The sequence below is a fragment of the Panthera pardus genome, unplaced genomic scaffold (genome assembly GCF_024362965.1).
Source record: "Panthera pardus isolate Hobbes unplaced genomic scaffold, ASM2436296v1 HiC_scaffold_10, whole genome shotgun sequence".
Taxonomy (NCBI): Eukaryota; Metazoa; Chordata; class Mammalia; order Carnivora; family Felidae; genus Panthera; species Panthera pardus.
The window spans coordinates 110,299,109-110,324,996 of NW_026526655.1; the positions used below are offsets into that span (position 1 = coordinate 110,299,109).

The window sequence follows — 25,888 nt, forward strand, 5'->3', positions numbered from 1 at the left end:
ATCTTTGACTTTTCGTGTACTCTTAATAAAAAATGATAAATATTAACATTTCTATAACATATATTACATGCTAGGCATATTCTAAGTCCTTTACACGTATTAATATGATTTATTTAAAAAAATTTTTTTTAACATGTTTAATGTTTATTTTTGAGACAGAGAGAGAGAGACAGAGTGCGAGTGAGGAAGGGGCAGAGAGAGAGGGAGACACGGAATCCAAAGCAGGCTCCAGGCTCTCAGCTGTCAGCACAGAGCCCAACGTGGGGCTGTAACTCATGGACTGCGAGATCACGACCTGATCCAAAGTCATATGCTTAACTAACTGAGCCACTCAGGTACCCCTATAATCACTTTTTATAACGATCTCTGAGGTAGCTAATATTATTGCCATTTTCTAGGTGAGGAAATTGAGGTATTAACTCTTTGACCTAGCACTCTCACTTCCACAAACAGACTTTGAAAATACACCATCTAAAACATGGAACAGCACATGTGTCAAAATGTCCAACACAACATCCATAAGATGGGGTACAATGCAGCCAAAGATAAAAGGAATGAAAAAGATATCTCTAGGTACTGATTTGGAGTCCTCTCCAGAATATATTGTTAAGGGAAAAATGCAAGATACAAAACAGTATATATAAATACAACGTGCTAGATTTTCTGTAAGAAAGGAGTGGAACAAACAAACAAACAAAATGTATGGGTTTATCTATGCATATACTTACTTCATAAAAAGAAACCCTGAGACACCAAATCAGAGAGTAATAAAATGCGGACTCACCAAAGAGCAAATGGCAAGTTAGGTGTAGCCACAGACACTTAAGAGTCCATCTTTTTATATAGCTTTGACTTTTGAACCAAATAAATATTTTCCATGTTTTTTAAAAAGTTAAATCAAAAAGTAAATTCTAGGGGTGCCTGGGTGGCTTAGTCAGTTGAGCATCCAACTCTTGATTTTGGCTCAGATCATGATCTCACAGTTCGTGAAATCAAGCTTGAAGCTCACAGCACAGAGCCTGCTTGGGACTCTTTTCCTCCCTCTTTCTCTTCCCCTCCCATGCTTGCATGCATGCTCTCTCTCTTAAAAAAAACTAAATCCTTAAAATTAAAAAACAAATTTAAACAAACAGTCCTAACTATGTATTAAATTATAATAAACATGCACTAAAAAGATAACCAAAAAACTAGGAACAGGTTATCTTAAAAAGCAAAGGGATAGGAACATGGGAAATTGGTACCTGAGGGACAGAGAAGAGAATGATACTTCTCACTGTATACCTTTTTATATATTTACATTTTGGATATCCCACAGAGAAAATAATCAAGTGACTTTTGAACACATTCTCACTTTGTTTAGTGGGATCCAGTTTGAGGACAAAAGAACTGTGAAGAAGTCTTAAACTTCATTCAGTCTTATTGTGAGCAAATCTACAGAAAATAAGGGGTTGATTTTCGACGGTGGACTTGGGACTCTGAAGTGTTACTATGAAACTATTTTTTTAATATTATAGATCAGAAAACCCAACTAGTTATGCTAATGTCTTGAGGACACAAGGTTTTCAGTATGAAAGATGCACAAGTGTAAAATTGAGGAGGGAGTCTGGGTGGCTCAGTTGGTCAAGTGTCTGACTCTTGATTTTGGCTCAGGTCATGATCTTACAGTTTGTGAGATTGAGCCTGAGGAGGGGCTCCACGTTGACTGCGTGGAGACTGCTTGAGATTTTCTCTCACCCTCTCAAAATAAATAAACCTAAAAAAACAAAAACAAAAAACAAAATATATATATATATATATATACACACACATATATATATATACACATATATATATACACATACACACATACATATACGTATATGTACATGTGTATATATATGTGGCGCCTGTGTGACTCAGTTGTTTAAGGGGCCAACTCTTGATTTCAGCTCAGGTTGTGATCTCACAGTTCGTGAGTTTGAGCCCCGCATCTGGCTCTGCACTCATAGCACAGAGCCTGCTTTGGATCCTCTTGTCACCCTCCCTGCCCCTTCCCCACTTGTGCTTATTCTCTCTCTCAAAAATAAATAAATGTTAGAAAAATTAAAAAAAAAAATATATGTAAAATCGAGGAAAGAAAAAATTTATAATGTTAAATTTCATTTGGAGATATCAGCATGAAGCCATGACTATGTTTACTATATTGATTACCTCTGTCCACAGAAAGAGCCCAAAAGGAATGATACCTCAAGAGCAATGTGTACCCCTAGCACCCAGATCTTGGGTTCTAATTCCCATTCTCCACTAAAGAGAACCAAGAATCTTTGCAGAAATGGCTGATTTCAAGACCAGGGAAGCAGAAAAAATAAAAAAGGGCCTCATTTATCATGTACCAGAAATAGGAAAGTATGTGAAGTCCAAAAGGAGATATCAAAATGACACTCAAGCCAGTTTGTAGGGGTTCTCACTAGCCAAATTTGGGGCAGCTAGGAAAGAAAGGGATTTTCATTAAAATACACCGAGTAAAGAAAATATCCCTGATCCATAGTAGCAACACCCTCCTATACAAAAAAAGATCAAAGAGATTAAGTAAGGTCAGCCAGCTAGAAAGTGCTCCCAAGTCTGTTGTCTTAATCACTATACTATTTCTTTTTAATGGCCTCAGAGGCAGCTCTAGGAATAGACACCCAATTTAGACAAATACAGAAAATATGTGGTTAATTTACAATGAGTAGACTAATGAGCATCCTCCAGTGTTAAACTGGATGTTTGCTTCACTTTAGAGTGAGGACAAACAAGAAGTACTGTAGGCAGAGACTGCTGGTTTGGGATTTTCTCACCTCTCAGAAAACAGTAACAAGGAAAAGAAAATGGAATTCAGTCTCCATCTTTGGCAAAACTAGGAGAGACCTGAAAACTCAAACCACAGAAGGGGTAGCAGAACGGCCAAGGCAGTGATACTCAAACATGAGCCAATACAGACAGGATTTCTACGGCTATAATTTAAGGGACAAGATCCAGTCAAGTATAATTCTCCAAAGTGAGGAGCATACTCTGACACGGGAAACCATAATCTTTTGTTTGTAACAATCAGAGGGGTCACTGAAGCAGAACCTGGACTCGGACCAGTTCCAAGATCCAAGAATCAACGATGTAGGGTTAAACTATTAACCACACACACAAATAAGTGCCATGTGAAAAACAGGGTGTGGTGAGGGGCACCTGGCTGGCTCAGTTGGTAGAGCATGTGACCCTTCATCTCAGGGTCATGAGTTCAAGTCCCATGTTGGGTACAGAGTTTACTTTAAAAAACAAACAAACAAACAAACAAACAAACAAACAGCATGTGGTGAGATGCAGGGAAGAGAAAAACTGCCATTTGGGACAATCTATCTTCACTAGCAGGAGAGAAGTAATGACCAAGAAAATACAAACATAGGATTCTGAGCCATTAGGAAAATCTCCCCTAATCCAGTACACAGCCCAGCCTACAACAAGAACCAATTACAAATAGATGACGCAGAATACATTCAACTCCATTCAAAGACGAGTAGTCAGAACGCAACCAGCACAGGATCTATCTCATGATGCTATAAGAAAAATGGTGGACAGAAAAAGGGGAAGTTCATTAGAAATACTTTCACTAAGCAGATGAAAATTGTGCCATGAATGAAGAAACCTGATGCAATAACTGCTTCTAGAAATGAAAACACAAAACAAAGATGTAAGAGCTCACTGGACATGATTAGACAACAGAAGGGGCTAAAATAAGCATAGCTCAAGAGAAAAACAGAAGAAAATATTCAGCTGCATCAGGACTGAAAGCAAAACTAAAAAGTAGAGCATGCCAGACAATGGTAGAAACTCAGTAAGAAACAGAAGATTGTGAGAAAAGTAAGCAGAACCAAAAGGGGGAAAAGTTAATAAGGCTTAGATAAGGAAGTCATGCAAAAAAGATCCAACAAACACATAACTGGGTGCCCCTCCCACTAAAATGGAATAGAATAAAGACACAATCCAAGAAAACTGTTCATAAATATGGTGTCATGCTGCAGATTAAAAACATACACCATGTTTCAGAACAGAACAATACACAATGGTCACTACAAAACAAATCCCATTTAAATCATCGAAATTCAAAGATAGAGAGCCTTAGGGGCGCCTGAGTGGCTCAGTTGGTTGAGCTTCCAGCTCTTGGTTTCAGCTCAGGCCATGATCCTAGAGTCAAGACTGAGCCCCATACTGGGCTCAGTGCATAGGGTGGAGCTTGCTTAAGATTCTCTCTTCCCTTCCCGACCCCTTCCCCTGTTCATGCTCTCTCTCTCTCTAAAAAAACAAAACAAAAACAAAACACAACAAAACAAAAAACAAAGAAAAAAAATCTTAGGCAATCAGGCAAAAATATCAAGATCCTTTTAAGGTGTTTAAAAAAAGAAATAAAGCTGGCCTTACTTCTCTACGTCATCTAGTTCTGGAAGGCAGAGGAAAAACACTTGATAAAGTACTCACAGAAAGAATACAGAAACAAAAGAATTATCAGTTAAACTACTGCTTAAGTATAGCGATAACTGCAAAATGATTCTGAACATGTGAAAACTCAAAATACTGGTCCTGTAAGTTCTTTTTGAGGAAGGTAATAGAGTTCATTCAATCAAGCAACGAACAATAAAAAATGATTTAAAAAATTGGCAGATAAGATTACTCTGTTTAACAAAAAGAATAAGACTTAAAATTTTTTTGGAACTTTCCTTTGTTTCTATGCCTTAAGCCAATTTAATTATCATTGGTTTATCTGGTCTTTGAGAGTTTGACAGAGTTCAGTGAAACCGTCTGGGCCGAGTGCTTTTCTGGGAGATGTTGCTTTGAAATTTTTTTCTATTTCTCCAATAGAAATTGGTCTATTTAAGCTTTCTGGCTTCAGGGGCACCTGGGTGGCTCAGCTGGTTGCGCATCTGGCTCTTAGCTTTGGCTCAGGTCACAATTTCACAGTTTGTGAGTTCAAGCTCTCCGTTGGGCTCTATGCTGACAGCACACAGCCTGCTTGAGATTCTCCCTCTCTCTCTCTGTGCCCCTCCCCCACTCACATGTTCTCTGTCTCTCTCAAAATAAACAAAATTAAAAAAATAAATAAACTTTCTGGCTCAATTCAAAGGGAGCTAAAGATTAGAAATTTATCATTGTTATAGATTTTTTAAACTTAAAAAAATTATTTATTTTGAAAGACAGAAATAGTGTGAGCAGGGGAGGGACAGAGAGAGAGGGTGAGAGACAGAATCTAAAGTAGGCTCTGTACTGTCAATGTATAGCTCGATGCAGGGCTTGAACTCACGAGCTATGAGATCATGATCTGAGCCGAACACTTAACTGACTGAGTCAGCCAGGTGCCCCTATCACTGTTATAGATTTAAGTAGAAAAATCATCTGGTCATTAGGGTTTTTGCCTGTTTAATTCACTGGTGTATTTCTAGCGCCCAGAGTACTGAGACTGGCAAAATGCTCAAAGTACACCTCACAAAATTCAACAACCAGTTTTTAATTAAAAATTCAATACAATGGAGGGGCGCCTGGGTAGCTCAGTTAAGCGTCCGACTTCAGCTCAGGTCACCATCTCACGGTCCGTGAGTTTGAGCCTTGCGTCGGGCTCTGGGCTGATGGCTCGGAGCCTGGAGCCTGCTTCCGATTCTGTGTCTCCCTCTCTCTCTGCCCCTCCCCTATTCATGCTCTGTCTCTCTCAGTCTCAAAAATAAATAAACATTAAAAAAAAAAAATTAAAAAAAAAAAATTCAATACAATGGAAAAGATACTTTGATAACATGGTTTAAAAAAAAAAAAACTCTAGTTTTCATTGTCTGCACCTTTCTAACTTTCAAATTTCCTCATACCATCTGAATATATTAACTTTTTTTTTTTTAAGTTTATTTACTGATTTTGAGAGTAAGAGAGAAAGAGAGCGAGCAAGCAGAGGGAGAGGGAGAGAGAGTATCTCAAGCAGGCTCTGTGCTGTCAGTGCAGAGCCCAACACAGGGCTCAATCCTACGAACTGTGAAATCATGACCTGAGCTGAAATCAAGAGTTGGGACACTCAACCGACTAAGCCACCCAGGCACCCCTGAATACATTAACTTCTTCAAGGTAATACAAAATTAAAATGAACAACATATAATCTGTTTTATGTTGGGCAGTCGTGTCTCTCTATACCTCAGGCAATATTTTAAATTACCAAAAGGTAAAGTATGCTCATTTTACTGAAGAGGAAACTAAGGATCAGTAATGTTGAGAAACTTGCCTAATGCCACACAGCTAGTGAATGACAGAGCTAATGGTTAAATAGAAGTCCTAGGCACTCTTCTACATTTAAAAGTTACTTTCTTTAGAGTTCTGTTCCAGACCCTCTTCTCACTGTATTTATTCCCCCTGGTGAGACTCATACCCCCAACCTTGAACTGTAGCCCACAGGCTGATATCTTCCAAACCCATTATCTCTGGCTCTGACATCTCTTCAACCACCTGCTGACAACAGCCACTGGATTGTTCCATGGATAAACTCAGTATCCCAAAAATCAAAATTATTTCTAACATTCGCTTTCTTTCCCTTGTTTCCTTTTTACTTACTTGGTCAAACAAGGAAAAAAACCAAGGAGACATCTAGACTTCTTCCTCACCACTCTGCCCTGCCTCCAGCTGGTAATCAAGACTTATGGATGGTCTCGTCTGACTGTTTTGGTCTTCATGCCTACTACCCCTTCTTCTGTTCAGTGAATCACTTCTTGTTTATATTGCCAAAGGCAACACATAACCAAAGGTATTAATCAAGAAAGACTTCCTGGCAAGACTCACATCCCATTGTCTCCGCCCAACTTTCACAACCTTCCCACAATGCAATACAATGCAATATGCCTTGGGGATCAGGAGGACAAATACCATCATGTCTTCACCCAACGGTGTACTTCCTTAGAGGCACCCCAGATCATTCCTCATCAACCAGACTTTATCCCTGTAGGGCCCTGTTGATCTCTCCCTTTTCAGATACCCAAACCTTCCAATACAGCCTAGAGACTTACAGTCTATCTCTAGCAAATCCGCAATCTCTAATCTGAATATATCCTTTACCTCCCTGCCCTAATGAATCTCGGCTCTCCCCTGAGAATACTCCTTCCCCCTTCAGCCCTCTCACCTGGGAGACCTTTTCTCTCAAAAACCTCTTCCCCATCTATATGGTCTTCCTGAATTATCTCCTTCAGAACTCTTACCTGGACTCCAAACTCCTCTATTAACCTATCTCAACATCTCCACTTCAGTGCTCAGAAGTCAACACCATCTTCCAGTGCTCAAAACCAATCAGGGATTCCTCCCCAAAGCTAGTCCTCCCACTGTTCTTCATCACACGTTACTGCAGCATCACCTTCCTAGCCACATGATGTCACCTTCCTAGCCACGCAGTATTACTGCTGCGAAACCTTCCTAGCTACACAACTGGCAGGGCCAAAATCCTGACTCTTCCTATTCTCTCACTGCCCCTATATAATTCTTCAGAAGTCCTCAACCAACTTCAAACCTCTACTCTGGATCTAACCAGGTTCCACCTCCAGCAATCCTCTTTCCTGGATTCCTGACACACCCTTCTAAACCATCTCTCTGTTTCCCACTTTGCCTCTCCACAGCTGATCCACCAAAAACTTCAGATCATGCTGCTGCTCTGCTCAAAACTCTGGTAAGGCTTCCCGCTGCACCCCAGCAAAGTCTAAATCTGTAAAGGGCTTCCTAAGGCCCTAAGTGATATGGAGACCCTGTTACTTCCTAAAATAATCTCTGGCCGTTCTCCTCCCATCAGCCTCTTGCTTCTCCTCAGGCGTGGCAAACACACTACAATCTCAGGCCTTTGCACTTACTGTTCCCACTGCTTAGAATGCTCTTATCCTACACAGCCATATGGCTCACTTCATTACATCTTTCAACTGTTGGCTCCAATCTGTTCTTATCAACAGTTCTCCCGGATCGTCTTACATGAAGTGGTAGGCCTGCACTGCCTACACTGTTGCTCCAAATCTCACCCTATCTAATTTTTCCCCAAAGCACTTTGCACCATCTAGGACACTTTGTTTTTGTGTGTCTCCAGCCCCTAAAAATAGAAACTCTATGAGGGCAGGAATGTCTCGTTGTTCACTGCTTTACCTCTAGTATCTAGAACACTACAGAGTTCATAGAAAAGCACTCAAGGAGTATTTACTGAGGTAAATGAAAGGATGAAGGAAAGAAAAAGGTAAAGAAGGAGGGCTAGATCTTTAAGCCCCAAATATACCTGAGTGCTGAATCAGTAGCATGTGCTGCTGTTGTAGTAATGACTGGAGATTGAGCTCTGGTGGCTGAAACAGTTGCTACCACAGCAGGAGGGATGGTATTAGAGGTGGTCACAGGTGGACGAGACTACCAAGAGAAGAGAAAAAAATATTTCATTTAAAACAAAAAGCAAAATAAAATACAATAAGCCAAACACTGTAAGTGTAATTTAAAACCTGGGCCTCCAAACAAGTATGTTGTTCAAATGAAAGGAGATTCTCACCATTCTGACTAAGGAATTCTATGTTCAGATAGGTAATTTTAAGACCAAGAGTCAGAATTACAAAAAAAATTCCCATTTTGGCTGGATAGAGTATATAAATTCCTCCTTTCCAAATATGACTAGATTCAACATTTTATCCTATGGGGAGTAGTTGGGATCCAACCCTTCAGATCTAGAGTGCCCACAGATTTGTTGTTGGTTCTGACATAGACATTCTATACTCCCACACAACCAAGTGCTTTCCACAGAGGGCTCTAAGCCGTCGGATGGAGATGCTGGCTCTCGGGCCCTCTAAGCCAGCAAACACGTGAAAACAGCATTTGCTTATGGAAGATTCAGGGTGCCCAGCTGCTCTCTGGCTGTTTTCACATGGATGTACTTCTCTTACCTTCCCTTATACTACATCTGTGTATAAAATCTTCACCAGACAAGTTCCACCCTGGGCTTCACTGGCTTGTCCACTGTCATTTCTTTCGATCATCTGAGCTCTTCTGAGTAGTCCCTTTCTTGACCCTGATACATGCAGTTCAATTCGCAAATGCTGCCCATTTGGATCTGCCTCTTATCTCCAGACCTTCGATCTGCAGTGCCTACGCCTACTGCTACAGCTTGTTTCACACCAGGTCATCACACTAGCTTTAGAACTCCCTGTTTGGGTTCTTTCTCCTGTCCTTCCTGTATACCATTTACACTCCGGGGGCCGAATGAGTCTCCAAGTGTGCTTTGTTAGCCAGCAAGCCCTCTTATTTTGTTTTAAATTGAAAACTCTAGGCTGGACATGTACTACCCAGTGTCCTACCCAGCAATCTTCCTGATTGTGTTAAACCCAGCTGTTCCATATATGTGACCAGTCTGGCCCCCAAAAGTATTTGAACATGCATCTACCCTCTGTGGTTCAGCTACATTAATCTTTCAAAGAGATTTCTGTGATCTCATATTACTATGTTCAAAAAACTTAGTGGCTCTCTGCTGTGTAAAAAATCAAGTTTACACTCTGTATCTTCAAGCTCTGAATTCAGAGACATCACAGTATACCTCATAACACAGTATACTTCAGTACAATTGAGGCCATAGATTTCCTTGGAAAAAAGTTGAAAGGCACAGACTGTCTTTCTTGAAAAGCACACACACATGTATAAAAATGTGCACGAAGTATTTAGGGGCTCATACATCCCTATGTGAATTAAAACTTCTCTGTTCTGGCTCACCTTTACTAAACCCAGTATACAAGTGCCATGGTCTTCCTTGCCACTGTGCATAGTCTCACTCCCTTTCGCCGCCTCTTCACTTCTCTGAATCTCCCTCTACACCCATCCCTACGACAGCTTCTCTTGGCCCCACTCTTCTAAATCTCCGTGGCTGATCATCTCACACCGTATAGAACTCAACCTTCTGGACACCTTGGCGACTATATCAAAAGTCACGTGAGGTCAAAGGACTCTCCCAGGCTCTAGCAGAGTCAAGAACTCTGAGTAGGCACTTGATACTTGCTGGCTGACTACCCACAAGCTGACATGCCTGGATAGGTTGGTGAATGATATGCTGTACTGCCGGCTGAGCTGTAGCAGTATTTGGCAACTGGGAAGTCGGCCTCAGGACCGTGGTTACTTTAGAACTGGACATCACAGCAGCAGCGGCTGCACCTGGAAAATAATTTTTGTCATTAGTATGGCTTATGGGCTCACCATTTAAATATTCCAATCATATGCCCTAGGAAAAGAGTGCAGATATGTTCTAAAACTCAGTATGTCAGTAATTTAGCTGACATGCCGTATTGTATACTTCCCTTTTGTCACATAGAAAATTTTAAAAAGTGCACTCATGGGTTGTGATTTGTTAAGATTAGTAAACTGTTTTGCTTCTTTAAGGACACTATGAAATGAAACTGTTTTCTGTTTTGTTAACTGCAAGGATACAGAAGAGAGGCACACACTGAATAGCACAGCGCGGGGCTGCTGCCTTCATTTAGGCCAAGGCTCCAGCGGTTTAACCATCAGCGAGGGTTCACCTGAACTACCTCTGCCTTTGTATTGTCAAATACAGGCAAATGACATCTTAGTATTTTCACGAAAGTACTTTCGATCTAACACAGACGCCCTTGCAATCTGTGAACTTTGCTCTGGGGACCAATGAATTACGTTATGACCAAGTAAACCTGGTTTTGTACTTGTTAGCCTGATTTTGCCAACAATGATTTTACACTCTCCAACATAAGGCTGATGAAGTAGCTGAGAAAAGTCACTGAATTTAATACTTGACAACCTATCAGAATTTAACTGTAAGAATAAATCCATCTTACAGCTGTATTGCTTGAGTTACCATTATCACTAAACCTTTAAAATATTCAGTATTCGTATCTGTGACTTTATTCTAAACATCAAGATCATTTTGGACTGTCATAGGTCTGAGGCGTTCCTCATTATAAAGGACAATCTTTAGACCCTACTAAAAATCTGAATTGTTTTAAGTTTACACCCAAAAGCATACACACATGCTTGTTGGGGTATGACTATAATTAGCACATATTTGACCATGCCAAAAATGTGTATTGCTCTAAGTTTATTTCTGCTGTCCTATAACTTTAATAAGCTGATTCTAGATACATTTTTTATTACTGTATCTCTTACCAAATGTGTATCTGCCAATGCATTTTGAGAACATAAGCAAAACGTACAGTTTTTACCTCGAGGTAAATGAGAAGCTCCAATGTGAAGAGGGGGCCCAGGAGCATTGCTGCGGATAATAGACATCTGTACATTTGTGGTCATGATATGATGCAGGTTACTGGGATGTCCCTGCAAGAAACAAGACACAATGTTATTTTCATGTGCTTGGTCTTAGCCATTGATGCTTAGCCATTGCTTCTAGGAGGTCAGCTGCCTCCAAATGTGGGTCAGGGTGTTCCTTTTAGACAGTGAGTACCCCAAGGAAAAGGATGTTTAGTTTTTTTTATGCAACATACTACATGAAGACCCATGCCCGCAAGCGTGGGGTAAGTGACTGTGAGGACACTTCAACTGCCTTGAGCCACAGTAGGTGCTAGATCTCTAACAGATGGACTCATTTGACTGCCCACTTTGGGACACTCTCATCTCCAATATTAGTCTTTCACACTTGTTCTCTCTGCGTTGGCAAAAAGCTTATTCTATTTTAGAATAAGCCAAAAGCTTACTCTATTTTATTCTTATTTCCTATTCTATTTTTTTTTTTTTTCCTATTCTATCTTCTTTACGTGCCACTGCATTCATCCACTCTTTATGTTATGCAGGACTTCTAAGTAAATGTCAATTAGCACTCAGCAGGTACTCCCATAAAAGTTCCTCAACTCCTCCCCTCCTTAGAGGACCTTCCTCAGAGGCTCCCAACCCTTATGCCAGTGATACCGAAGTGGGGGTTCCAGTATTTCTGGGAGTACTCAGCAGTATGACAAGAGAAAAAACAAAAAACAAAAAACATAGTGTTTTCTTGGAATACCAATTTTTTTCTTAAAAACTGGAAGGGAAAGTTTTTAGATTCAGGTTTTTTCACTGGTCAATAATTCAAAATATTTAAATAAATCATATACATATTATAGAGTAGGAGTAGAATTTCAGCCAAAAAACATAAGCTAAAACATGAGACTACAAAATAAATGTTCATGACTGATGAGCTGCTTGAGGGCACCTGCTAGGTGCCCAAGACATACACCATCATCCTCCTCAGAGAAAAATCCTAAAGAAGCATTACTGCCACGAGGCTGTTCTCCACCCCCCAAAGCTAACCAGCACAAGTGGACTCTGAGCACCTCAAGGATACGGACGGTCTTGTCTAGACTTGTATCTCACATGGACGGTGGTGCCTCACACATAGCAGATGCTCAATACATACTGGCCAAATGACAAAGACCACTGTGCATGTTGGTTTTACTCCCTGCAGATATCCTTCTCTCTCAAACCTGCTATCCTCCCCTTGCAGATACCAGTGACCATTTAATTTTTTAATTTAATACAGTGCCTAATGTACTGCTGGCATTCAATAAATAATGATCAACAGTTTGGCATCTCAGTTTGAAAATCAGCAAATTAAGAGGAGAAAAACCTGTTGTCCACTGATTGTTGCCACAGGAATGGCTGAAGCTTGAGGGATGCTACTCTCCATGGTAACGGTAACCTGCCCTGGAACCTTGGGGGGAAGTGACAAGGTAGAAGGTGGAGCAGGAGCAATGGGACGGCTAGGCATGGTGGGCTTCGGGGGCGGCTGCGAACAGAAAACCACACGAAATAATCAATAGCTTTTTACGAGTGATGCATTTCCTTCTATAGTTAAAAAAGTACACAAATCAAACCTGGAGAGGGCCAGGAAAGATCCAGAAGCCTTATATATTTTATCTCTTAGCATCACAGCTCTTCCATTCAAGTACCAGCATTTCCATTTTACAGATGAGGAAGCATACAAAGCAAGGCTATGTCACTTGCTCCAAGCCACACAGACAGTAAAAACTGGAACTGGGACTGAAGCCCAGACTTGGATGGCTCACAGCCCACATTCTTTCTTCTGTACAATGCTGTATCCCAAGTTTGGGCGGAAGTAAACAAAACTCCCAGTAACTAAAACATTGCGACAAGGTAATACACAAGGCGATATTCTCAGATACCCCCAAATTAGTGAGCTTTAAAACAAAACCTTGGAGAAGAGTGCCACTCCAAGATAAAAACTAAGTCAGCATGCCCATTAACTTGAATAAAGTCAATGTCAAAATGGATACTAGAAAAGATCCTGTGATGCCAACTGCCCAGCGGCACAAGATAGGCACTGCAGAACAGCAGAGCTCTGAGCGACAGAAAAGAGCTGAACTGATGGGTCAAAAAGAGAACGCTGTGATATCCTGGATGCGGCCTAAGACTCTGTGAATACTGTCAGGAATATGAGCCAGTCCTTAGCTGTGGTTTAATGTGAAATTTTAAACCTCTCCATTACCTTCATAAGTCCCTCCGAAAAGGAGAGTGGCACTGCTGGCGTCAGATGTGCTGGTGGGGCTGTCACTGTGACGGGTGTGCCCGATGCAACAGCATGGTGTGTAGACAACATCTGCACCTGCGGATAGGGCCTTACCACAACAGGCTCTTGCTTCTCTTCACGGGACTGGAGGGAGCCGCCGGAACCCATGTGCTCCCTGGCAGTGACTTCAGCCTCTCGACTAGATTCATCATTGACTAGTAAGGGCATTAAGGGAGAAACCGCATGTCATATGCTTTCAGTGTTAAATAATACTAATGAAGTAAACAGCACATACAGCTGTCAGCTAGGCTGATAGCTCAGAACCTGGAGCCTGCTTTGCATTCCGTGTCTCCCTCTCTCTCTCTCTCTCTCTCTCTGCCCCTCACCCACTTACTCTCTCTCAAAAATAAGAAGGCATTAAAAAAAATAAAAAAAAAAAAGATCTCAAACAGCTGGAAGAGCAATGCAAGACAGGATGCTTTCATTTAAGGTATTTATTTAAAAAGTTATAAAAACCTAACATTAAAAAGATAACATAAATATTCTTAAGCCCAAGAACATACAGCTTTTCAAAACAAATTTCCTACAAAACAAACATGGAGATCTCTATCATTATTACAATCCTATCATCATTATGTACACCTTTTGAAACTCAACAATTCCACTTGCAGCAATGTATCCTATAAAATACATAGTACATGTGTAAAATGACTTGTGTACATTATTTGTTTCACCATTTTTATTCCAGTAAAGGAATTTTTAAAACCTACGTATCTATCAACAGGTGACTGGATGTATAAATTCCGGTATACTCCCAGACTACCATGCAACTATAAAAATAAGACAAGGAAGCTTTTGAGGTATTCTTATTAAAAAATCGGTAATGTGCATTACGCAAAAACATATCTAAAGGAAAAAAGCAAGGTACAGAACAGTGAAAAAGTAATCATACATGCCTTTATTTTCTTATGTAGAAACATAACTCCCAAAGTATCTTGATTTCTTGATGGGAAAGAAAGTAGATTCTGAGAGAATAGGGATAGGAGAGATACTTTTTGCTATACACTCTTTCTTTGGGAATTCTGGACCAGAACAACATGTAACTATTTAAAAACAATTTAAAAATTGAGGGAATTCGAGTCCCACATTGGGTTCTATACTGACAGGGCAGAGCCTGCTTAGGATTCTCTCTCTCCCTCTCTCTCTGCCCCTCCCATGCATGCCTTCTCTCTCTCTCAAAATAAATAAATAAAATTTTTAAAAAAGCTAAATGAAATCCCATTGGATATACCATAGCTTTTTTAACCATTATATCACTGATGGGCTTTTAGGTTATTTCCAAATTTTTGCTATTATCAACAACTCTGGGATAAACATCCATATGTATTTTGAGTTCTTGTCCAGCGATTTCCTCAGGAAAAAAATCTCTGAGTACAGGTGTTACGTGAAAAGACAGATGTACATTTTACATTTTGTTAATGTTGGTTTTTCTCCCTGGTCATTCAGATTTTTTTTACTTTGATTTTTAAAACCACTCTATTGATGTACAATTTACATACAATAAAATGGCTATTCGAAGACTAGAGAGTTCAACAACAGTTTTGTTTTTTTTTTTTTTACGTTCTTAACCAACAGGCTAGGAGTAGAACTGCTGGGTCAAATGGTAAGTAAATGTTTATAGGAGACTGCCAAAATACCTTCCAAAGTGGTTGTACCGTGTTATAGTCCCATCAGCCAGCGGATCAGAGTTCTAGCAGCTCCTTATCCTTACAATTCTTGATACACAGACATTCCAGTGGGTGTTTAGCGGGGTTCTCATGGTGATTTCAGTTAGCATCTCCATGATGACTAGTGATGTGCAACTTCTTTTTATGTGATCACAGGTCATTCATAAGTATCTTCCTTTGTGAAGTATATGTTTCTTTTCAAAAAAATATTTTTTTTTTACATTTATTTATTTTTGAGAGACCGATAGAGTGCGAGTGGGGAAGGGGCAGAGACAGGAGACAGAATCCGAAGCAGACTCCAGGCTCTGAGCTGTCAGCACAGAGCCCAACATGGGGCTCGAACCCACGAGCCGTGAGATCATGACCTGAGCCGATGTCGGATGCTTAACTGACTAAGCCATGCAGATGCCCCATGAAGTGTATGTTTCTATATTTTGTCCATTTTTTAGTCAGTCAGCTTTACTGAGGTATAATTTACATAGAAAATCCACTAAGCCTTTGTATAAAATTAGATGAGTTTTTGCAGGAGTATACAGTATTCTAACCACAATACAATCACGATGGAGAACATTTTCCATTACTCTTACCGGTTCATTCATGCCCCTTTGCAGTCAGTTCCCTCCCTCAGACCCTCCTACCCCTTTGAAACCATTAATTTGCTTTCTAACACTATAGCTTTGTGTTTCCTGGAATTTCATACAAATAGAATCATACAATATTTGGTCTGTTGTGTCGGTTTCTTTCTCTTAGTATAGTCAGTCCTTGAACAACATGGATTTGAATTGCACAGCTGTACTTACACGTGGCTTTTGATACAGTACAGTGCTGTAAATGATTTTTTCTTCCATATGCTGTTCTTTCTTTCTTTATTTATTTTAGAAAGAGAGAGACCGTGCATGTGCGTAAGCAGGTTCCACACTCAGCATGGAGCCTGACACGGGCACTGATCCCACAACCCTGGAATCATGACCTGAGCAGAAATCAAGAATCACACCCTCAACCAACTGAGCCACCCAGGTGCACCTCTTCCTTAGGCTTTTCTCTGTAACATTATCTTTTCTCTAGCTTACTTCATTATAAAAATACAGTATATGATATATAAAACACAAATATGTATCCATTGTTTATGTCATCAGTAAGGCTTCTGCTCAACACTAGGCTATTAGTAAAGTTTTGGGGGAGTCAAAGTTATACTCAAATTGACTCAGAGGGCCAGTGACCCTAACCCTCAGGTTGTTCAAGGGTTAACTGTATAATGTTTTTGAGGTTCATCTATGTTGTTCTATATGCTAGCAGTCTGTTCCTTTTTATTAAGTAGTTTTCCACTGTATGTATAAACCAAACTTTATCTAGTCACCAGCTGATAAATTCTGGGTTGTTTTCAGTTTATGGCTATTGCTTCTAGGAACACTGATTCTAGGAACACTGAAGTATGAACATTGCTTCTAGGAACACTGAAGTATGAGTCTTTGAACATACATTTCCATTTATCTTGGGGAAATATCTAGGAATGGGATTGCTAGGTTGTATGGTCAAGTTTATATTTAACTCTACGAAGTACTGCCAAACTGTTTCAAAAGTAGCTAGATTATCTGGCGTTCCCAACAAGAAGGTATGGATTCTACTTGCTCCATGAACACCTCAAACTTGGTATTGCTGGTATTTAATTTTAGTCAGTATAGTAGATATGTAGTATTTTCTGTGGTTTAGTTTGCATAGCCTTGAGGAAATAACACAATTGAGTATCCTTCATGTGCTTATTGGACATTCCTATAGTGTCTTTGGTGATCGGTCTATTCAAAGTTTGCCCATTAAAAAAAATCAGAGTGTCTCAAATAGCAAAAGCTATTAAGTTACAAGAGTTCTTTATATATTTAGGATATAAGTCCTCTGCAGATATATTTATCCAAATGTCTTTGTGGTTTGCATTTTTGTTAATGGTGTCTTTTGAAGAACAGGCATTTTTAATTTTGATGAAGTACAATGTATCAGTTGTTTCTTTCATAATTAGTGTTTTTTGTGACCTAAACAGTATTTGGTCACTGCAGTTTCCATGTTTTCTTTTAGAAATTTTAAGTTTTACGTTTAGGTCCATAATGATACATTGTGAGTTAATTTTCGTGTAAGGCAAAAGTAAAGGTTAAGGTTCATTTTTTCCATATGGATATTCTGGTGTTCAAGCACTATTTTGTTGAAAAGACTATCATTTCCCTATTGAATTATCTATGTACATTTGTCAGAAGTCAGTTGACCATTATTATGTATGGGTCTGTTTCTGGATCCTCCACTTTCAATGATCTATATTTCTATCTTTATGCCAATACTACACTGTCTTGATTAGTGTAAGCTTACAGCAAGTCTTAAAATAACGTAGTAGAGTCCTCCAACTTTCTTTTCTTTTTAGGGGGATCAAAATTGCTTTGTCTATTGTAGATCCTTTGGTTTCTACATAAATATAGATTCAGGCTGGCAAGTTTTACAAAAGGACATGAAAGGATTTTCATCAGGATTTTTAAAAATCTACAGATCCCCTTGGGTAGAACTATTATTTTAAAAATATTGAGTGTTCCAATCCATAGGCATGATTGATCATTTCATTTATCTAGGTTAAAAAAAATTTTTTTTAATGTTTATTTATTTTTGAGAGAGAGAGAAACAGAGTGTGAGCAGGGGAGGGGCAATGAAACAGGGAGACACAGAATCCAAAGCAGGCTCCAGGCTCTGAGCAGTCAGCACAGAGCCTGTTGAGGGGCTGGAACTCACGTACCGTGACATCATGACCTGAACAGAAGTCAGAGACTTAACTGACTGAGCCACCTAGGTGCCCCACTTTTATCTAGGTTTTTAATTATTCTCAGCCATGTTTTTCATAGGTTTTTAACCCTAAGTCTTACACACGTTTTGTTAGTTTATCCTTAAATATTTTCTGTTTTTTTTTTTATGCTCTTGCAAATGACATTTTAAAAACTTCATTTTTCAAAAAAATTGCTAGTATTTAAAAATATAATTGGTTTCTATACATTGAACTTTTATCCTGAAACCTTTACTAATTTCACTTACTAGTTCTAAGAGCTTTTTTCTTTTTTTTAAAGTTTATTTATTTTGAGAGAGAGTGTATGTGCACTCATGTATGCAAGCTGGGAGAGGAAGAGAGAGAGAGAGAGAGAGAGAGAGAGAGAATCCCAAGCAGGTTCTGTGCTATCAGCACAGAGCCCGACACAGGGCTAGATTTCACTAAGTGTGAGATGAAGACCTGAGCCGAAATCAAGAGTTGGATGCTCAACTGACTGAGCCACCTGGCTCCCCCCTTTTTTTCTTTAAAGGGCTTTACAAATTTTTTTTAAGTAATCTCTATACCCAATGTGGGCCTCAAACTTACCACCCCAAGATCAAGAGTCACATGCTATTCTGATTAAGCCAGGCAGGCACCCTAGTATTTTCTTTATATATGATGTTTTGAACCTTCCCTGTTATCCAAACAGATCTTCCCATAATTAAATTTTTGAGGGAATGGACAATTTAACAACTTTCCCCAAACCTATTTGTCCAGGAAGACTTTGATTTTTGACAATTTCATTAAGATACACTTTACTGAGCATTTCCTGTTAAGATCTTTTTGAAACCATTTATCATTTCCTTCCAGATATCTGAGTTCTTCATTTCAGCTTATTTTTACCTGAAAAGAATCCTGAAAGGGTAGTTAAGAACACTTTGTAGTCTACACTTCTGAAATTTGAACGTGTTTGAGATCCTGATATGCTTTTACTTCTGATAAAAGCGATAGGAAATATCAAGAAAATATTTAATTCCTCATGGAAAACTTTTGTTTCCTTCTCTGAGAGCAATAGAAGGAAAAAACACACACTATTCACAAGTAAAATTACAGACAATTTTAAGTCAATGATTTCCTCAACAAAATCTGAGGGCAATTATTCCTAAATGACACCATTTTTAATAAGCAGCATAATTCTCTGCAAATAGACATTCAAAAATACTCCCTTTAAGCTATGCTCCTTTATTCATTCATTCATTCATTTATTTATTTTAAAAGAGAGAGAGAGAGAGAGCGCGCGCACATGCAAGTCAGGGAGGGGCAGAGAGAGGGGTGGAGAGAGAGAATCCCAAGCCAGCTCTGCACTGTCAGTGCAGCGCCTGATGCGGGGCTCAAACTCACAAACCATGAGATCGTGACCTGTGCCAAAGTTGGACACTTAACTGCCTGAGCCACCAGGTGCCCCTAAGCTATGTTTCTTTAAATTATTCTATGAATTTATATCAAAGACAAAATACTGTCAAAAATATTTATTAAAAAGCAAAGAACTTTAAGTGGCTCTGTAAGGACTTGATGACCACTACTTTGTGTCCTATGATGGAGCAAGTACAGCAAATACAAAGGTACCCAAGGTGGACGTGGTTCTAGCCCTCATTCCAGGAGGTCCAACCCCTGACTTGCGGATGGTGGAATCAGTAAACACCTCCTAGAGAAAGTGACATCTGAGATGAAACCTCAAGGAAGAACAGGAACTAACCAGATAAGTGAGTGTGAAAAGGAAGAAGGAAGATTGTGGCAAAAGGAACAGAATGTATAAAGTCTCAGAGTCAAGAAAATTGGGAACTTTTTGTCATTCATTTAGAAAATGAGTAGCTACTATTAAGCAGCAGACATAAAGTAGCTTAAAGTTATTTCAAGTCTAAAGAGAACTGAAATGAATTTGTAACAAAAAAAAAGTTGGCAGGAGGGAAGCAAAGGGATAATGAGGTTGAAACACTAGACAAAGGGCCATAGCTCACAGATAAGAGAGAGAGACAAAGCAATTAAAGACGAGGCCATGTTCCTGGTTTGAGCAGACAGTGGTACCATGAGCAGACAGTGGTACCATTTACCACGATAAGGAACTTAGGAAGCAGAAGGTGAAGAAAACGGAATAGAAAAAGAAATACTCCACTTTGCAGTGCCAACTTTTTTCTTGACACATTTAGAGAAAAGACCACTTGAAGGAGTTCCTCAACTTCAGCACTACTGACTGGACTGGATACTTTGGGGCACCGGGGCAGGGGAAGCTCTAAGGCCCATTTAGCAGCATCCCTGACATTTAACTATCAGATGTCAATAGCACCCCCTAGTTGTGACAACCAAAAATGTATCCAGACATTGCCAAATTATTCCCTGGAATGCAAAATCATCCCTGCTGAGGACCACTGACCTATAGCACTCAAAGGGTATACAACCAAAAACTAAGTGCATATATGTGTGCATATTCCGTTGATCCTTGAACAATGTAGGGGTTAGGTGATGGCCACACCTGCAGTCAAAAATCTGCATATAACTTTTGATTCCCTTAAACTTAACTACTAATAGTCTATTGTTGAGTAGAAACCTTACCTGTAACAGTTGACTAATACATATTTTGTATGTTATAAGTATTATATATCATATTCTTGCAATAAATGAAGCTACAAAAAAAAAATGCTAGTAAGAAAATCATAAGGAAGAGGCACCTGAGTGGCTCAGTCAGTTGAGCAGCCCAGTCTTGACTTTGCTTTAGGTCATGATCTCATGGTTGTGAGATCGAGCCCCGCTTCAGGCTCTACACTGAGTGTGGAGCCTGCTTGGGATTCTCTCTTTCCCCTCTCTCACTCTGTCCTTCCCCCACATTCACCTACCTTCTATCTCTAAAAATAAATTTTTAAAAAATTATTGAAAAAAGAAAATCATAAGGAAGACAAAATACATTTACAGTACTTTACTATTTTTTTCAGAAAAAATCCACATGTTAATGGAGTTCAAACCCATATTTTTCAAGGGTCAAATGTACTTTTTTTTTTCAAACCTTTTTCCTAGTTCATAGGCTCATAAAAGGCAAGAACTATGCCTTACATAGTTTGGACTCTCTCATGGCACTATAATACTCTGGGCATTAATTAAAGGAGAACACACTACTGTATTAAAAATATAGTTCTTGTAGGAATGCTTTAACGTAGGTTTCTGGTATACTCTAGTACAAGTGAAAGAATTAAAAAAGGAATTTAAAAAGCCTTGTTTAGATTAGAATTGTAATATATCCTTTATTCAAATTTGATAACCTAGTATTTACTAAAATCCCACAAGGAATTTGCTAATTAAAAAAAATTTTTTTTAAATGTTTATTTTTGAGAAAAAGAGAAACAGAGTGTGAGCAGAGGAGGAGCAGAGAGGGAAGGAGACACAGAATCGGAAGCAAGCTCCAGGCTCTGAGCTGTCAGCACAGAGCTTGATGTGGGGCTTGAACCCACGAACTGTGAGATCACGACCTGAGCTGAAATCAGATACTGAACTAACTGAGTCATCCAGGCACCCCCCCAAAACTGGCAACATTCTTAAAACAAGAAGCAATATAGGAGAACATTGCATATCTCACCTGTGGCAGCTGGGTTTATCAATCCTGCAGAACCACTGTTTGCAATCTGTGAAGGAGCCTGGCTTAGCCCAGTGGATGGGGTTCCTAACCGAGGAAACTGTTGAGAACTCATTTCCACCTGCAGTGCATACAGTCATATGGTTATTACTAAATTCTCACGTTAGAATCAATAATGAGAAATTAAAGCATCTCCAGTACCTATACTTTCCTTTAGAAAAGCAAATGCAGCATCATTCACCTAGAACAATTATTTGTGATCAATATACAGTGCAGAAGTAAACTAAATTCTGTTAAGTTTTTAGTGGACATAGGTTCAATAATAAAATCATTTGTGTGGTGTTGGGGGATACTATGACACTCCATAAATACAGCTTACCACTCTAAAAAATCGACACTGAATTCTGTACAACAGCCACATGACAGGTATTAACACAATACATATACATCGGTATAAAGTTTTATGGAAAATAGCATGTCCCTTTGAAAGACTAAAGCTTACACCAAGGTGACCACAACTGTCATGTATATGTCATAGGAGGAATCTGAGGGGAGATGCCTTGTTCTAAGATATCAGAAAGCTGACATCAAGACCTACTTCAAAAGAACTCTCAAATGATTTTCTGCACAGGCTTCCGTTTACCGATTTCCTCCCCCTTTCTCTCACAGACCACCCCCACCCCCCACTAAGCCAGAGGAACCAGAGACCTTCACCACTTTCTCTAAATCGACCCCCACTTTTCCCTCAAGAGCCAAGCTCTACCGGTCTTTCGATTCGCACGCAACCCCACCCCCACCCCAAAGCCCACCGCTGAGATTGGAGAACACAGGTTTCCAGACACACTTCGGGTGTCTGAGACTCTCGGGGAAGAGGGAGGACGGCATTCTAGGGATCCCTAGCACAAGCGGCGTGCCTCTTTACCTGCAGCCGCCGCCCGCCGCCCGCACCTCCCGCTTCCATCTCGCCGGGCTGGGGGTGCCGCGGAGGGCCCATCTCGGTGGCAGCGCTGGGCTCCGGAGTCGTGGAGACGGATCCTACCGGAGCCCACTTCGGGCCCGCCGCTGTCCAGCCCAGCCGGCCCCGCTCACCCCCGCCACCCCACCGGGGCTCCGCTCCAGTACTCTGCCCCCGAACCTGCCCCTACCTCCCCCGCCCGCCCATTGGCCCCACGCCGGGCGCGTCATTCGAGGGCCCGCACCAATCCGCAGAGGCCTGCGCGCTCTGATCCCGCCCCACCCTCCCGCCGACTCCCAGCCAATCAGGCGCGAGCCTCGCCGGGGCAGCCCAAACCCCTCGAGGCTGAGCCAATGGCAGAGGAAGACAAGCGCTCCCGGCGAGAGGGGCGGAGAGGTGGGAGGCCCCGCCTCGGTCGGGGTCTGAAAGCGGCGGGCGCAGGGCCCGGATGTGGAGAGTCACTTTAAACTGCTCCAGGAGCCAAACTCCCTGGGCCGCCCGCCCGCCGGCGTTCCCCCAGCCGCTCTACTTCCCCGCCAGGGCCCACGCCCGCCACGCCCCCAAGCCCGAAACAGCCCACCCCTCCTGGAACCTCTCTCTTCCTTGCCGCAGGACACCGGGTCCCTGCCGCCGGCCCAACTGCCAAGCCCAGCTCATGGAAAAGCGTAGATCTGAGCCGCAGGAGACGAGGCACCGCTGCCCTTCCCCAGGGACGCTCAGCGGGACGGACGCTGCAGCCCGGCTCAGCCGCCCCGCCCCCTCGTCTCCTCCCCTCTCCTCCCCTCCCCTCCCGGGCGCCCGTCCCGCCATTACCTGGGTGCTGCGCCGAGGGGCCGCCGCGCCGCCTCGAGCTCGCTCCTGTGCGCTCTCTGCTTTTGGGGCCGACGTCCTCAGGCTCTGGACCCGCCGCCACCGCCGGGGCGCTAGCACTCTGCCCCCCACCCCTCAGCCCAGCGCCGCTGCTTCCGCCGCCGTAACGAGCCTCTCATCTATTGGCTGGGGTAGACCCCGCCTCCCTCTGGGGAAGCCAGTCACCGCCCAGTATGAGCCGGAGAGCGGACGAGCCTGCCCCTCGGAGCCGCGGGGTCCTGTGGGAAATGTAGTCTCCGGTGCCAGGAGGGCGGGCCTGGGCGGGACCTCCGGGCGACCCGGCCCGTGTAACACACCCCTTTGCTGCCTAGAGTGGATTCTGCCTTTTCTCTTTGCTTAGTAAAAAGGTAGTGAATCCCACCCCTTTGCCTCAGCTGATGGCAATAGGTTGCATTTTCCCCATGGAGGTGCGGCACGGGAAAAGGGTAATGGAGGCCGACTGCAGCGGGCCGAAGAGGCCGCAGGCAGGGCCGAGGGTTTTCCTGACTGTGCTCACTTCCCCGCGCGGTGTGTGGGACTTGATGTCACCACCGAAGGCCAACCACGGCTAGCAAAGCCTAAGCATCGTGGGAGAATCGGGTGCGCTGAACTGGAGCTATTCTGTGGGGTTTGCGCCGAGCGCGCCGCCTCAGGCACTGCGCACCGGGCTGGGCCGCCCCAGAGCGGTACACCCTCGGGTTGAATCAGGCCGGCTAGAGAGGGGATCCTGACGCAAGGCTCGGGCACTGTGCACTTGCTCAGTTTTTTCCAGATTACAAAGAAGCCAAGGGGGATGGTGTTGCTTTGTTGTTTTGTTTGGGGTGGAAGATTGGAGTTTGTACACCTGTAGAAGTCTTAGCGAAAACTGGGGAAGCAAAATTTGGATCTGTATTATGTTCCCCTCCTCCTTTCCCAGATGGTAATTTAGGCCTGGACTTTTGTGACAAGTTAGAAATAAGAGGGGCTTAAATCTCTCCTTTCTATCGTGCACAGTTCTGTAAGATAACTGATTGGTAGGACGATAGTAGCTCAAGGCAACAAAGATGAGCCTCAAGTACCCCTCTCCTTCCTCAAGCCATTTTCTCACTTTCTTCCCTTCTCAGATTTCTTCTGAAAGTAACTGATGTGATATACTTTAGTCTGCTCTCTCCTTAGGCAGTCTCTACCCCTTGTTGGATTCTGCTCCTGCCACTCTTCTCAAACTGCTCCCCAAAAGTTGCCAGTGACCTACTTCACCCAGTGGTCCTTGCTTAGTTCTCATCTCCTCTACCTTGTTGACAGTAATTCCTCCTTAAAGTGTTCTTCCCTTGGCCTCTATAACCACGCTTTCTCCTTGTTCTACTCCTATCCTTATCAAACTCCATGGTACCTCTTCTTTCTCACAAATACAGCCTTCTCCAAGGCTCCAATCATCTTCTGATTTATACTATCTTCCTAACTGGTTTAATGCACTCTCACACTTTCAAATATCATTCTTGAAAATGACTCAAAATCTTATCTACACAATGTGACTTCTCTCATAGTTGTACACTTACAGGTCCACAAATATGTCTTACAACCCCCTGAAAAGTAACCGATAGAACACCTTTATTGATTTGTCTCATGTATGTACTCCTGATTTCTGGGTTTGATGAATGGCATCACCATCCTCTCTGCCTGTGGTTTTATTGTTGTTATTTTCCACTTTTCCATCTCCTAACATCACCATATGTACCTCTATACCCCTTTTCCAATGGTTACCATAGCCTTGGCTCAAGCTTTCACTATTTCTTGTCTGGATTAGAGCAGTGCTGTAATGAGTGCCCCCATGTGAATCTCATCCTGCCCCCAATCTGTCCTCCACAGTTATTTTTCTAAAACATTAATCTGAGTCCATTCTTCCCATCCTTGGCGTTCAGTAACTTCAGAATAAATCTCTAAATCCAGTATTCAAGGTCTTAATAATTTAATCCCTCCTACCCAAACATAGGATACTCTCTCAACAGTAGTTTCCACCAAATCTCCAAACAGCTTGACTTCCAGAGTTTTGCTCAAGACTGACATGCCTTCTATAAAGGCCTCAACCTTCAGTGATCATCCGGTAGAGTCCTGCTGATTCTACGCTACCTAACTGGAAAGAAAAGGATTTATTATCTACTACAAGCCTTCCCTGAATTCCTCTCCTCCCTTCTCCTCCACAGGATACTTCCTGGAACTTCTTCAGTACCTCTAATGTAGCACTGTCTACTCTGTATTTCTCCCGGAGTAGGCAAAGAAACCACTGATCTTTATATCTCCAATAAACAGGAAGAATTCAATAAATGTTTGCTGAGTCTAGTCACAAACAAGTCAGAGTACGTGAGTGAAATCTGAGTTTTCTTTAGTTACTAGGGATAGTCTCTGCTGCTGTATTCATGCATATCTCCAATCCTTCATATCATGTACACTTGAAGGAAAATCCATGGTT

General features: G+C 41.6%; 1 protein-coding gene across 10 annotated transcripts in view; it reads right to left on the minus strand.

Annotated features, from left to right (window-relative positions):
- The window catches only part of SAP130 (Sin3A associated protein 130), a 79,936-nt gene extending 56,397 nt beyond the window's left edge, over positions 1-23,539 (minus strand). Inside the window, exons 1-7 of one of the 10 annotated variants that reach the window (XM_019469485.2) lie at positions 23,407-23,539; positions 21,642-21,759; positions 13,496-13,731; positions 12,617-12,775; positions 11,223-11,334; positions 10,058-10,182; positions 8,279-8,403 (exon numbers count right to left, since the gene is read on the minus strand). In XM_019469485.2, coding sequence (XP_019325030.1) covers positions 8,279-8,403; positions 10,058-10,182; positions 11,223-11,334; positions 12,617-12,775; positions 13,496-13,731; positions 21,642-21,753 — 869 coding nt within the window. In that variant the 5' untranslated portion in view covers positions 21,754-21,759; positions 23,407-23,539. Of the gene's footprint in view, positions 1-8,278; positions 8,404-10,057; positions 10,183-11,222; positions 11,335-12,616; positions 12,776-13,495; positions 13,732-15,213; positions 15,438-21,641; positions 21,760-22,560; positions 22,722-23,406 lie in introns of those variants that run through there. The other 9 variants (XM_019469492.2, XM_019469488.2, XM_019469486.2 and 6 more) reach the window with 9 other exon arrangements.
- Between the last annotated feature and the right edge of the window lie 2,349 nt (positions 23,540-25,888).